The sequence below is a fragment of the Mytilus galloprovincialis genome, chromosome 6 (genome assembly GCF_965363235.1).
Source record: "Mytilus galloprovincialis chromosome 6, xbMytGall1.hap1.1, whole genome shotgun sequence".
In the NCBI taxonomy this organism is placed as follows: Eukaryota; Metazoa; Mollusca; class Bivalvia; order Mytilida; family Mytilidae; genus Mytilus; species Mytilus galloprovincialis.
Window position 1 is genome coordinate 19,240,279 of NC_134843.1, and position 16,417 is coordinate 19,256,695.

Here is a 16,417-nt window from a genome sequence, read left to right on the forward strand (position 1 = left end):
AATAGACAGCAAGCATTTTGCTTTTCACAACAATTATTTAGTTTTTCGTCCGATATTCAATATTCAAAACATTCCTTTGTTCAACTGCAACCAGTTTATTAATTTTTTTTCAATTTCAAAAGCGAACTTTAAAAAAAACCAGAATAGTCGATTAGTCACAAGCATTACCGGCAATGCTATTAATACCATTACACAAAATACGTCATACGTGTAGACGATTCATAGATCTAAGTCTATTTTTAACATTTATACATTTACACATTGATTTACAGGTTAAAATAAGACCTAAAAATAGACTAGTAAGTTAGTGGTCAGTGACAGTGTATTCTTAATCATAAACGATTCGACCAATACTGAATACATTCTAGAAGTTCATACTAAGACCTAAAAATAGATTAGTGAGTGGACATTTTAACGTATAAATCCTTAACGATTCGGCCAATTTAAGTTTATACTACACAGACATCTAGATACAATCAACTATGGAGAAAATAATTGACCTGTTTGGTGAGAAAGTCAAAGGCAAGAATGGAGATGTTGCTGTAAAAGATCTATGTGGTGAAAAGAAACTTATAGGTAAGACTGATATAAATTAGTTAATAAAATAACGTGCGAAAAATCTCTGGGGTTTTTTTCCAAGCGAAAAGGTTTATTTCGCTATCTTCTTGCATGTGTACCTGAGTGACCACTGAGGAATGACATTATGTTCCCATATGATAATAATGAATATGATCGTTTTCATAAATAGTCTTTTTACCGCCCTCTTTTCAAATGTGAATCCGTTTTTCTGAGATTTTTTTTTTCGATTTCACAAAAATGTCAAGAATTCCGTTTTAGCACCAATTTCGTTTTATCTAATAAAACTAGAAAATGAAATCCAATATTTTTTCCTAAGGATTGACACCAAAAAAATAGTCATGATATCCGGCATATTCGAACATCTAACAAAAGGGGGGCAGACGCAGCCCCAATATGTACTAATATATATTTGATTTATTTACCATCGATATATGCATACGGACTATACTTCGTTTTCATTGTTAGTTTAAATGTGTGTTTACTTTATGCTAGCTCATTACTTTACTGTCATGTAAAGTTGTATATTGCAGGTGTTTATTTTTCTGCACATTGGTGTCCACCTTGCCGTGCCTTTACACCACATTTGGCCAAGAAATATGAGACATGGAAGAAAGCTGGTCATCCATTTGAAATCATCTTTGTTAGTTCCGACAGGGACCAGTCGAGTTTTGACGATTATTACAAAGAAATGCCTTGGTTAACAGTTCCATATGACGACGAAGAACGAAGGGTAATCATTTACTTTGTTTTTATTTGTTTTCCTTTCTTGAACAGTTTCGGTAATTTTGCAGTAAGTGTTACTCGCCTTGACTGTGACATGGCATTTGTTCGCGCATCTTCAATTGCGCTATAGCGAAAAACACAACAGTTTTGCATAATAGCAAGAAATCTTTAACCGCACAGTATTGCGCAGTAGCACATTATTGAACAATAGCACGCACAATATCACTGTATTAAACAAAAGGAAGAAATATTCAATTGCAAACTGACAGTATTTATAGATTTCAGTAATTCACAACTTCATCTGATGAAAGTTAAAAGTGCAAAAGATGACATGTATCTTTCACAACTACAAATGAAGCAATTATCGCTATTATATTTACTAAGTTTATCTGGAGGCTAATAATCCGACTGTTATTTCATAAAATTGGACAATATAATTATATTTTATGAAAACCTTATATAATATTTGAGATCCTTAAATTGAACATTGGTGTTTTATAATTACCGTTTTTCAAACTTTGGGTTTTGAGTGTCCCTGAACCGATGCCATGCGTACTGAAGTCGATTTCGTACAATTATCTAACTATTTCCTATTATCGGTGCTTTTCTGACATAATTTATTGAAAAGTCATTTTAATAATAATAATAATAAAATACGATGACGTGGTATGGTTGCCAATGATACCACTCTCCACAAAAGACCAAAATGACACAAAATTAAACAACTATTGGTCACCGAGCGGTCTTCAATAAAAAGAAAAACCGGTGGATGTTGTATTCATAATTTTATAACCATGCATGTGTGATATAAATAAATACACGAATTTTACTGCATATATGGCAGTCATTGTTCATTAACCCTATTGTATGTTATTTCATCACATCTTATTTTATTAGAACAAGTTGTCTGAAACGTTTGAAGTGCAGGGTATACCTACATTATCAATTGTATGTGGAAAAACTGGTACTGTCATCAGCGAGGACGCTTCAGAAGACGTAGGAGAAAGTGATGAGTTTCCTAAAACGTGGAATACAGATCCGGTTAATATCAAAGGTAAGATCGGTCAACGTGGTTAAAATTTTGCCGAGCATACTTTTAAGCTCACCTGTCTCGAAGTTTACCCGTTATCTTCAATACTGTGGAGCTAGGTTTAAGTGAAAAATGCAAAAATGGTAGGCACATAAAGATTTATTCTCTCTAAAACTTTCAGAAAAATCAGTTTTCCGGTTTTGGAAATATTGCACCTAATCAATTATTTTATGCAATTTTTTGTTGTGAACTAACTGCTTAACTCGTACTTTGAATATAGGTGCATTATTGTTTAAAGAAGTCCCGTAACCTTGAACGACACAAACAACCGTTCTGGTTTCTGGAGCTTCCGAAATTTCCATGATTTTTTATTAAATCATTCACAGATGTGTCTACGAGACAGACAAAAACCAAAAGACCAAAAAATCATACATATCGTCGACAGTTTTACAAATCGTGACGTCATGTCGATTTTGTTTTTAGATATTTACTGGTAATGTGCCTAAGGATCGACTTACATGAAATATGATCATACCACTATATATAATGGTTGGTTTTCTTGTGTATACGCTTTAATTATTCTACAGAATTATTTAAATATTACCCTTGGCGAAGGGTAAGATATTTATCTGCTGACGTTGCATGTTATGACACACACATTATTGATTGTTTAGTTACTCTTGTCCGTCTGTACGTATGTACGTACCAAAATTTGTTTCTGTTGCCTCAACTAAATGTTATGAAACTTATACAGAATGCAAATTAGCCCAAAACACAGATCAAGTTTGAATTTTGGTGGCGTTACTTTGACTGTTCTAGAGTTATGCCTCTTTACAAATGGAAAAATTGCTGAATTTTTCGTTTCCGTTCTCTAACTTAGATTTGCCTCAACTCGCTGGATTTTTCATTTCCTTTCTCTTTATAACTTTGACTGAAGTTTTCCTCAATGAATTGTTATGAAACGTATACACAATGCTTCTTACCACAAAATTCAGATCAAGTACAAATTTGAGTAGCGTCACTTTTACATTTTTTGAGTTTATGTCAATTCATAACGTTATATGCAAGCGGCATTATCTGTGTCCCATGGACATATTCCCCATTTATTTATTTTTAAAACCAGAACTGTAAAATAATTATGAAAGCTTGAACTGTTATGGATTTTAAAAGTGTGTAAGAGACTAGGGATATATATCTGGCCCAGATATGTTGTGAGAGACATAGTGGTATAATGTCATAGGGATTCTGGATTTATGGTGGGTCTGCCTACCACTTAGTCAGCTTCAAGCGGTTGAGTCCAGGGAAGAACCGTGCTTCTTTAGCTCAGATGATAATAGAGCTGACTGGTTTTACAGAAATTCTATAGGAGACCTTGTTATTTGCTCTTTATAGCTTGCTGTTCGGTGTGAGCCAAGGCTCCGTGTTGAAGACCGTACTGTGACCTATAATGGTTTACTTTTACAGATTGTGATTTGGATGGAGAGTTGTCTCCTTGGCACTCATACCGTACCACATCTTCTTATATCCACTATCTCCTTTTACATTATTTACAAGTACCGAAAATGAAAGACATTAGCTTAGCATTACTGTGATAAATCTAGATCTTTATATAATGATATATTGATTGACAAAGAGACAACTATCCACAAGAGAACACAAGATGAAGGTGTACACAACTATAGGACACAGTACAGCCTTCACCAACGAGCTAAACCCGTTATGATATATTATAGTAGGCTTTAAACGTAGTATAAAGTATAAAAAGACCAGACATGACAACATGTGAAACAACTTAAAAGAAAATAAAACACGACGACCTGAAGACCTGATTAATTATTTACAGGATAATATAAGAAGCGTAGAATGGCTTGATTTCTCATCAGCATGTATCAAATATTTTAGCTAAATTTCAGATACCGAAGAATTTTTTATTTCAATATATGATATTCATTTGGTGTTTTTAATTTGTTTCGCCACCATTGCGTGGTGGGGGCATTAAGTTTCACCCTCGTCCGTTTATCATCTATACAGTTCTTTTAGATTTAATTGTTTTAATCCTGTTCTAGAAAAAAAGCTGTCACTGTATAATAAGCTTTATAACTTGTGACAAATGAAGCTAATGTTGCAAAGGGGACAACCAGAATGAAATGTGTACGCTCAGAATAAAATTCAAATAGGTCACTTAAGAAAAATTCCTCAAATCACTGTTGGAACATTTCTTTTACATGCAGATACACAGCGTGATATTCTCTAAATATACAGGTCATCCGATATAATGCCCTATTTTGCAAACAAGTACAAACAAATTGAACTCGAATCTAGCCCTTAGAATTCCTTGTGTCCCGTCATGATTGGTTCATTTAAGGCGATACCTAACACTACAGGGAGATAACTCTGTAAAATCAGCTTCACGTTTGAATTATGTAGTGTTGTTAAGGGAATAGTATGCTTATCAATGATCAAAATTAGTGTTTGTCAAACTGCTCTATAACCAGTGTATATTTTGTGATAAATTGGTTGGTTCAAATTTTTTGAAATTTTTATATTTTTGTCAAGGGTCAAAGTAAATACTTTGTCAAAATTTTATGAAAATTAAACGAGTCAAATAAATTTTAGTGAAGGTGTTGGGTACCACCTTAAGGTCGTATGAACTCTTATCTGACACTACTATATAACAGCCGTCTCGCCTCTTATGAAGTGTCATCGTCTTCACGAGACTAACCAATCAGCAATGCAACCGCCACTTTCTTGTTGCCTTTAAAAGTGTCTTTTTCGTTTATTTTTTAAATAAACTGTTTGTGAGCCAAGGCTCCGTGTTGAAGGCCGTACATTGACCTATAATGGTTTACTTTTATAAATTGTTATTTGGATGGGGAGTTGTCTCATTGGCACTCACACCACATCTTCCTATATCTATTTTGACTTTTATTTATAAATGTGAAAACATGGAATGATTATGTAATCTAGTAACAAGGTCCAATTTGGTTTAGATTCCGAAGGACTTCGTGATTTTCACGTATTTCTAACTCATAACATGATTTTAAAATCAGCTTGTTATCGGAATACAATGAATTATAAATCTGTTCTTGCTGAGTATTTAAAAAATGCTACACATCTGATGTATTCCTTCCCTGTAATCTTCTATACTTGTTGTACTTGCCAACAACGTAGTCCATCTTTTGTTTCTCTGGCTTGCGTACACAGGCGGTCATTTCATTAGTTCTCATTTTTAATTAGATTGTTCTCATTTAACAAAGGTAATGGTCTGGATTTTCTTGATACATAAAGACAAATATGATATGGTCGTGCGAATAGAATGGGTTCATTGTAATTCGTCTTCTTAAAGTTTTCAACGATTGCAGCTGCCCAGAAATTTGAGCATAAAAAATTATATAGAAGGAATCAAATCGGCGAAAATGGAAGATCAGAATTTATTTAATCGACGCAAACGTCATACGCCCGTGGTTTATGGTCATGTCATCAGAATTAACAAAACAATGGACATGTATTATGTACCCGGCATTTGAAACTAAACCTTTCAGAAAAGATGAAAAATGGAGTTGGGATGCATAGAAAGGACAGATTAGATATCGAGCAACGCATTTTTGGAAGAAATGGTATTTCTAATGCAGACGATAGTGCCGTTTTTGAAGAAAAGTGTGAAGAAGTCGAAGAATTCTGTTACGGGAAAAATTTCCATCATTGAAAGGCTACTTTTCAACGGTTTTGAAGCCAGTACTTAAAGGGAATATATATGTGCCGCAAAATGAGGGAAGAATTGAAAGAGAGTGGACTAACAAACAATAGTAAATCTTACAATCATATTCTTAAGATAGCTGTTGATTGGAAGCCTCAGTCATTAGTTGACTTTGTGATAAAGATGACAGACATGATGGTAGAGGCTAATTATAAAGATTTACGGAGAGCAGTGATAGGGAGAGGACCTTATACGCTTGCGAGCACACACGAACATTTTAAGATTGACAGGCACGTTTGGGCAAACAAAACTTTAAGGGAAAGGTACAAATATTTTGCCAGGTTCCGCCGATACCGTATGAAGACCAAATTGGTTAAGTCAACAGATGGCAGACGAGTGGTCAATGAAGCTAGGTCGAAAGGAAAGAAGAAAGGTCAGAGGAAAAGGAAACTGGCTGATAGGACAACTACGATAAAACGGCAACGCGTGCAGTAAATTGATTTCAAAAAACAAACTGTGTGTAATTCAATGTATTTATATGTGTATATATATTTCTCAGCACTTACTACTCCTACTTCTTGTTTTTCTTTTTATAGGTAAAATACACTAATAAACCTAGAGCACATGAGTCAATGTCAACACTAGTATTAATTGAATTATAGTATATTGCTAGTTTTTTGTTGCGTGTTTCCTGCAGTATTATTTTTTATTACTCATATTACATATCTATTGTCTGTGTACAATCTAATTAAAAACCGATCTCTCATCGCTTCTGTTTCTGATATGTCGCGTGGGAGATCTAACGAAACCCGCTTTGAGGTCACATGTGAGTGACCTCGTAGGTGTGTCTTTTTCGACCAATGAAATTGAGTCTTCCACGATCTTGGAAGTTTAACGTAAGGCAAAGGGATGCAACTCATTTTATTTACGACGAAATCGTCAGTCAAAATAATTCATAAACTTTTTTGATTGGCTTATTAATAGGTCGTCAACTCATTTGCATATCTTTATAAATTCATAACTTTTAGTTCACTCACATGTGACCTCAAAGCCGGTTTCGTTAGATCTCCCACGCGACATATCAGAAACAGGAGCGATGAGAGATCGGTTTTTATTTAGATTGGTCTGTGTATTGCATATGTTATTGTTTGTATGCTATATGCCCTCCTATGAGCCCTTATTTGGTGAATACATTTTTATTTTTTATTTTTCTATTCTATAAGATAGGCATCCGACCCTACCTGTAATTTTTCACATACATGTGAGTTAAAATTAGTCCTTTTACAGTATAAGTTTTTCAATGATTTGCAATTTGCTTATTTCCTTCGATTACAAAACATATCGATATCCGTTTCGGTTCTTTTCGGTCCTTTTCGGTTCCTTTTTTGGTCCTTTTCTGTAAATCGTCGCTCTTTTCTGTAAGTCGTCGAACCCTGGTGGTTGTATTAAAAATTGTCGGATTAGAGGGAGTTAATTGGATCTTTTTTATACGACCGCAGTCGTATATTGGTCGTACGACCGCGGTCGTATATTGGTATCACATCGTGTCTCAATCTATGAAATTTAAACACAAAGTTTATTACCACAAAAGGAAGGTTAGGATTGATTTTGGGGGTTACGGTCCAATAGTTTAGGAATGAGGGACCAAAAAAGGGCCCAAGTAAGTATTTTTCTAGTTTAAAAAAAAAAAGAAATTGGCAAAAAAAAGGGGGGTCCATTCGCACACAAAAGCAAAAACATGAATATAAATTCAAATCACATAACCAATTCAAGTTCTTTGACTACAAATATTTCTGTGTCAGAAACCTATTTATTATTTTATTTTATTTAATTACAATCCAAAGTCAGACCTGTATCAAGTGCGAATATTCTGTCCATTTTTGCCCCAACTGTTCAGGGTTGGACCTCTGCGGTCGTATCCAGCTGCGCTCGGAGAAGCAATTTATTAATATATAAAATTCCTAACAGCGACTTATTCACAAAAATTTCTATGAGAAAAACACTCTTTAATAAAGACTATAATTATATCAGTTTAACTTACGATCACTTTTTTTCGTAAGAATTTTTGAGAGGAAAACGTCAAGCGTTTTAGGGGGTGTTTACAGTTATCCTACTCGCGGTAAACACATAGAAAATCAAATTCAAATCAATGGATCGTTTATATTTATTATAGTGTTCTTAAACAAATATTGTCCATGCATTATTTAATTCCCCATTCCCAAACCTATTTATTAACACCTATACATATAAAAACTTTCCATGATCTGGAAACGTGTTTATACCTGAGAGTTTCTACATTTATAATTACCTATATTAATCCATACGTCAAGTCAGTATATTATCCAGAGTTGATATAGCTTGACCACGGAGTTGTTGTGAAATAACTTAATATGTCTGCCATTGTAGAATTAATTGGTGATAAAGTGAAGGGAAAAGATGGAGCTGTAGATACCAGTTCTTTTACCGGAGAAGGCAAGGTTGTCGGTAAGTTTTTTAACGATGTTATTTTGATCTTCCCGTTCAATCTTAACAAGCTTTGACTTATTATTATTACAATTTCATGCTTCAAAGATTTTAAGATATTTTCCTACATAAGGCAAAAACTACCGTATACGTATAATATTGGTTTCGTTTTTATTACAAAAAGACAAAATATGTATACAACTTCGGCAGAATTTGTCAAATGGGAAACAGTTCTCTTTCCATATATATACCGTTATTTTTATTCGTTGATTCATTAATCGGGTAAATCCCCTCTGTTTGATAGATACATTTTTATCGAACCAATTATAAATTTTAACAAGGATTTTATCAGTAATTTATGTCTTAAAATCAATGATTTGAACAAAGTTTCTAGTACACATTTATGTAATAGATGAATTATATACGAAATAGTGTTGAGATTTAATTGTTTAAGTAAAATACACAATTTACAAATCTCCAATATAAACACATGTAAACAATATCAATATATAGATCAAGTACTACAGACAATTCAAGGTTAACTGATTGTGTGTATACGTGCGTAAATATTTGTGTATGTATTATCTCAAGTATTGGGAAATCCAAGTTTAAATAGTTTATATGTTGGTTACAAAAACAGAAATCATAAGACACTGTCAGTCCAGGCAGAGTTTTAATTTTGCGTTAGGTTTGGTTTATTTTAATATTGTTTAGGGGGTGGAAGCCGGGAGGGAACATACCCCTTTAATCAATGTAACTGCAATCAGATTTTTTACCGTTGTACAATGTGTACTGATTTAAGGCTTTATAACGCAGATAACCCACTGTGAACGACAGCAATATTTTACATCCATAAAACATCAAACAAATGTATACATATTGAAGGAAAGATTTAATTTCTTAAATATATTTCGATAATATGTTCATGTGCATCCTATAAATCAAACGTTCTAGTTTTAGAAAATGATAGTGCGGATGGAGCATCCATGTACTTTGGACACATTCTTGTTTATTTTATTTTTTAAACAAAAATTGTCTTACAAAATCTTAATTAGTACACCACAAATCCAGGCTAGTTTGCATTCACCTTGTCAATTTCGTTCGTCAAACCTTTTTTTTGGCAATGAACCCTGAGTGTCAAATTGCATGGTACTTAATATGTTTTAAAAGTATATTTGTGTATGTTTACAGGTTTGTACTTTTCCGCCCATTGGTGTCCACCATGTCGTGGATTCACACCAGTTCTGGCAAAGAAGTACGAAGACTGGAAAAAAGCTGGCGCCAACAACTTTGAGATTGTGTTCATAAGTTCTGATCGTGATGAAGCTAGTTTTAATGACTATTTTAAAGAAATGCCATGGCTAGCAATGGATTTCGAAAAAAGAGATTTGAAGGTTTGTTGCGTTTAAACTTTAAGGTTATCAGGAGTGACAAGACGAAGGGTCAGTTAGCAAAAAAAAATATACTGTCTAGCAATTGCATCTTATTTTGAAACGATTTTACATTTGGTTTGTTGCTACGATAAACCGCAGTAATATGAATAGATAAAATGAGATGTTTGATAAACGTCAATCAGACAGCAATAACGACACAAACAGCCAACAGACAAACAGTCTTCATCAAGATTTATTCTATATACAATTATATAGATATAAGAACATGTGCTATGAGTGCAAATGAGACAACTCTCCATCCGAGTCACAATTTATAAAAGTTAACATTATAGGTCAAGGTACAGCCTTCAACACGGAGCCTAGGCTCAAATGTCAAGTTCTAATTCAAACGAAAAGTCTGAAAAGGTTAGGAGTAAATTTGAACAAAACTATTTAAAATCTGCCAACATCATCATATTATCAACATGCATCAAAATAGATTGTTTGTAAAATGAATTGTAGCGCAATGGCATTGAGAAAGGTCCTCTAAATGAAACAACAACATTCAAGAACTTTTGAACAATTGCCTCTTTTTGTAACTCAAGTAACATACATCTTTCAATAATGGAAACATATTTGAGAGTGCTAAAATGTTGCAACTTGTCCATAGAAATTTTATTCCATCTTCATCTTGTTATTACAGGCTACCTGCAGTAGTAAGTTTGGAGTGAGTGGTATTCCAACTTTGATCATCTTAAACGGTAACACAGGAGAAATAATAGATAAAAATGGCCGTGCTAGTGTTCAATCATCAGAATCATTCCCAGCTGCATGGAACGTATAATAAAGACAATATATGGATATTTAATGATATTCTTGAATCTGCAATCAACTGCAATATTTATTTAAAAACCACATCTACATGTTTTGATAATTTTTATATGATGTTATTTATGATCTTTAAGTTGTAAGATATTTTACCACCTTATTTATAATTTGTTTAGGATATCATTCATTTAGTTTTTCTTTTATTATTAAAAAAAATCTTCTGTAAATTGATTTTTTTTTTCGTCTAGCCGAAATAAAGTTCGAACGCTTCCTATTGTTTTTTCATCCAGCCGAAATAAAGGTCGAACGCTTTCCATTGTTTTTCATCCAGCCGAAATAAAGTTCGAACATTTCCCATTTCCTATTTCTGCGCTCTGTTATAATACCGGGTGTGATTGTCATCGTGATTCTTCGGTGATGTATTTCTCACTAACAAACATTATGAAAGCCTCACTACAACAGCTCTAGAGTTATGCCCCTTTACAAGGGAAAAATTACTGAATTTTTCGTTTCGATTCTCCACCTTTAGTTTGCCTCAATTAAACGTTGTGAAACTTATATACAAAGCTTATAACCACAAAACACAGATCAATTTCGAATTTGGATGGCGTCACTGTTTTTTTTATACGACCGACCGCAAACAAATTTTTGGGATCCAATGATGGTATGATGTCGTCGTGGTCGTCTGCATCATCCGAAGACACATTTTGTTTCCGGACAATAACTTGATTTTAAGTGAATGGTGATGGTCCCAACCGTTTAGAAATTAGGGCCCAAAACAAGCATTTTTCTAGTTTCAGGATAATAACTTGTGTATAAGTATTTTGATTGTTCATAAATCATACCACAATGTTTAATACCAAAGGTAGAATATATATATTATTTACTTTTGCTGAATTTGTCGATGAAATATTTCAACATAATCAACACAAACAGTCAACCTTTCAGGATTAGAAATACACCATTAAGCTATTGACTCTGTGAGCACTCTCTCCTTTATCCGGCTTTTTCGATAGAAAAAAAAATGTTTATATATCATACTTCAAAGTACTCTTGAAATATTGTCCTTAATCCCAGCAGTGTTTTGTGACGTTTATGTTGAACGTCAGGGAATGCCGAATGGTTCAGATTATTGCGAATGGTTGTTTTTCAAGGGTACAAATCCAAATGTTTTCCTCTCTGAGTGATCTAGATTCATACTACGGTAGTCCAAGATGTTTTATCAATTAGATACTCAGTATGCTAATTTTCAATTTACTGTTAAACTAGTTCTGTGCATTTCCTCCTTGTTTTCACATGTTGCCTGGGTTCAACGGTTATACGCTTGCGCTTGAAAATCTGCGCGTTCTAGTCGTACAACACCATGTGGTGAAGTTGTTCTATTTGCATATGATAAACGATTTACACTAAACAAAACACGATACCTCACGACAAAAAGAAAGCTGAAAAAATGTAATAGTCCATGACTCCAACCATTGTGTCATTTGATCCTTATTATCGAGAAGGAAAAGAACAATTATATGAGATGGTATACCAAACAACAAATGTTCCAAATCTTTACAAACGACATGTTTTTTTTTTATAGCGCAATTATTTCAGCGTACTTACGATTTGGCAATCTAACAATCGACAACATCCGATTGAATTATTACTTTACGAGAAAATACTACATGTAGTTTCTTAAAAGGTTTTTATGTTAAGACATGCATTAATGTCAACAGGATAAGACGAACGCGGATACCTGCATGTCTTGCAATTTTTCCAATCAGCGAGCGGTTTCAACCAGACTTTGTTTGTGGCCTGTCCGTCCTCAAAAAGATATGAAGCTTTGTCATTAAAAACATGCATGAATCGTGAAAACCGCAAGAGATGTTTCAACGAAAGTGTATGCCGATTTGGTCCATATTTATACTGATTTGGGGGGGAAACTCTTAAATCAGTACTTCGGACTCGTAAATGTAATCTGCAAATGTTTCCAGATTATCAGGCTTAATACGTCATCCTATCACCACGAAAGGAATGCAGCAATAGACCTACTGAATCGTACATTGGCAACATATTGTCACGAGAACAAGTCAACATGGCTAGATTTTTTACAAAGCATAATGATAGCTTTCTAGAACACAGTTTAATCATGCATCTTGTCCACACAGATTAGTCCATATTAGTTGGTCTTTGGGAGGGAATCTAATTCAAGAATCTTTTCCGCATTAAGTAAATTATAAAATTGATTGTCGAAAATATAGCTGTTACCAGAAAAATAGCCAAAACATATTAAAGTCGACAAGAGAAGTATAAAACGCAACACGATAGATAAAAAACAGTGGAACCAGTGTTATATAAATTGGACGAAGTATATATGGATGGCTTCACATGGTGCGTCTTCGCACAATCTTCAAAGTGGATGGACTTATATTACAAAATATATAGATTGCCAGATGAACCCATGAAATGTCTCGAGCCTAAGAATCGCCCTATTTTAATAAAATCATTGTAAATACAATTAATCAACTTTTATTTTCCTTTTCATATGAAAAATAAATTTTAAGGAATTTTTCGATTTACTTCTCAAATAAATATTTTTTGAACGACTTCGTACTAAATATATTTCAAATAGTTGCCACTGGACATGAAGTATCACAGCATCATACAAATCTGTTATTTTACACTCATAGGAAACAAATCACTGATGTGACCATAATAATACGTTTGTAAAAGAGGGACGAAAGATACAAGAGGGACAGTCAAACTCATAAATCGAAAAGAAACTGACAACGCCATGGCTAAAAATGAAAAAGACAAACAGACAAACAATAGTACACATGACACAACATAGATAACTAAAGAATAAGCAACCCGAACCCCACCAAAAACTAGGGGTGATCTCATGTGGTCCGGAAGGGTAAACAGATCCTGCTCCACATGTGGCACCCGTCGTGTTGCTTATGTTACAACAAATCCGGTACATAGTCTAATTCGGTAGGTCACATTCAACCGTATATAGAAAGGTTGGAAAAACAATGACATTATGAAACTAAGGTAAAAATTTCTTTAAAACATACCGGAATTTCAATAATGCAGAATCGAAATAAAATAGATATTGATTGTATGGACCTATTTATTATATACCCATAAAATCAAAAGCTTATTGAGCGCTAGATGTTATTGTTATATATTAGCGACAGTGTTTTGCAGGATATGTAAGAACACATTTAACTAGATTAAATAAACGTGTTCAGAATACGCTACAATCAGTAAATAGTGTTGTTACAACCTCAAAAGTGACCACATATTATGAAGATTGTGAATTTTTAATATTTTTTATCGATTTTTTTAAAGGCCCGTGATTTCAAGTCTCTTATTCATTGACAAATAATCTTTATAAATAGAGGACGTGTATATCAGGTAAAAATGTAAATTTATTTAAGCAGTCTAAAGCTTATCCAAATATAAAATGTCCCGACCTATAAATTGCTCTCTTCAATCAAATTCTTTTTATAGACTGCTTTTTAAATCTCGTTTTGAGTATAATCCCTTTTATGGTCTTCATTTGAATTGCGTTCTATCGATTGGCTATAATACTATGATCATTCCTTATATGGGCTGCCACACGAAGTTTGGAAATAATATTTGTTTCTTGTCTTTCTTTCTCAGGAGCTACCATATGATTTTTAAAGGGAGAGCTTGAATAAAAATGTTTTAAGTTTCTTTGTCAAATTTAAAGAAATAGTTCATGGAAGTCATAGATTTGTTGGAAATTTTCACATTGTCAGATTGTTGGACTGTTATTTAATCAAATTATATATATATATGAAAACTAGTCTATGTACATATACAGTAAACTATTTGCATATAAAGTACTATGTGCATATGAAGTATGTGCATATAAAGTAAACTATGTGCATACAAAATTAACTATGTGCAAACAAAATTAACTATGTGCATTTAAGGTAAACTATGTGCATACAAAGTAAATTATGTGCATACAAAGAAAATTATGTGCATGTAAAGTAAACTATGTGCAAATAAAGTAAACTATGTTCATATAAAGTATTATGTGCATACAAAGTAAACTATGTGCATATAAAGTAAACTTTGTGCATATAAAGTAAACTATGTGCATATAAAGTACTTTGCGCGTATAAAGTAAACTATGTGCATATAAAGTAAACTATGTGCATATAAAGTACTTTGCGCGTATAAAGTAAACTATGTGCATATAAAGTAAACTTTGCCCATATAAAGTAAACTATGTGCATATAAAGTACTATGCGCATATAAAGTAAACTAAGTGCATATAAAGTAAACTTTGCCCATATAAAGTAAACTATGTGCATATAAAGTAAACTATGTGCATATAAAGTAAACTATGTGCATATTAAGTAAAAGTAAACTATGTGCATATAAAGTACTTTGCGCGTATAAAGTAAACTATGTGCATATAAAGTAAACTCATGTGCATATAAAGTACTATGCGCATATAAAGTAAACTATGTGCATATAAAGTAAACTTTGCCCATATAAAGTAAACTATGTGCATATAAAGTAAACTATGTGCATATAAAGTAAACTATGTGCATATTAAGTAAAAGTAAACTATGTGCATATAAAGTACTTTGCGCGTATAAAGTAAACTATGTGCATATAAAGTAAACTCATGTGCATATATATATATATATAGAAAATGTATGAAGATCTTAACTGGGTGATAATTTAGCCTTTGATTCATTTTTTTTTTATAAGTTGTTACTGGCTTCAAGTTGAACCAGCATTCATTTACTGTGAGTAATCTCAGATCTGTACTTAGTGGTTTTTTTTTATTGTACGTTCACTCTGTGTTTTTGTTAGATGTATTTCTATTTTATCCATCTGATGAGTAAAGACTTTTTCAACTATTTTTTTCATTTGTTCTGATGTTGTACTACTGTTACACTGCTGTCCCATGTGAGGGGAGGGTTGGTGTCTTCAAACTAGTTCTAACCCGCCACATTCTCTATGTGCTTGTCCTAAATCAGGAACCTGTATTTCAGTTGTTGTCGTTTGTTGCTGTGTAATATAATTTTCTTTTTATGTTCTTCATTATTTTGTTCATAAAATACTTATAGGCTGTTCGTTTCTCGTTAGAATTGTGGTTTTTTTTTTGTCATTTCTGGGCCTTTTATAGCCGACTATGCGGTGTTGATTTTGCTCATTGTTGAATGCCGTAGGGTTATTTATAGTTGTTAGTATCTGTGTCATTTTGTCTCTTGTGAAGAAATGTCTCATTGACAATCATACCACACCGTCTTTTTTTATATATAAAGTAAATTATTCGCATATATAGAAAAACTATGTCCATAGAAAGTAGACGGTGCTTTATTTTATAGGAAAACTATGTCCATAAAAAGTAAACGGTGCTTTATTTTATAGGAAAACTATGTCCATAGAAAGTAAACTATGTCTCCGGAAAACTATGTCCATAGAAAGTAAACGGTGCTTTATTTTTATAGGAAAACTATGTCCATAGAAAGTAAACTCTGTGCTTATTTATAGGAAAACTATATGTCCATAGAAAGTAAACTCTGTGCTTATTTATAGGAAAACTATGTCCATAGAAAGTAAACTCTGTGCTTATTTATAGGAAAACTATGTCCATAGTAAGTAAACTCTGTGCTTATTTATAGGAAAACTATGTCCATAGAAAGTAAACTCTGTGCTTATTTATAGGAAAACTATGTCCATAGT

General features: G+C 33.1%; 1 protein-coding gene across 1 annotated transcript; it reads left to right on the forward strand.

The window, feature by feature from the left end:
* Positions 1-241: 241 nt before the first annotated feature.
* LOC143079136 (nucleoredoxin-like) lies at positions 242-10,920 on the forward strand. Its single transcript, XM_076254342.1, has 6 exons — positions 242-576; positions 1,110-1,309; positions 2,200-2,356; positions 8,436-8,513; positions 9,684-9,886; positions 10,569-10,920. Exons 1-6 carry the CDS (start codon positions 483-485, stop codon positions 10,707-10,709), a joined length of 873 nt encoding a protein of 290 aa, XP_076110457.1. The 5' UTR covers positions 242-482; the 3' UTR covers positions 10,710-10,920.
* Positions 10,921-16,417: the final 5,497 nt, after the last annotated feature.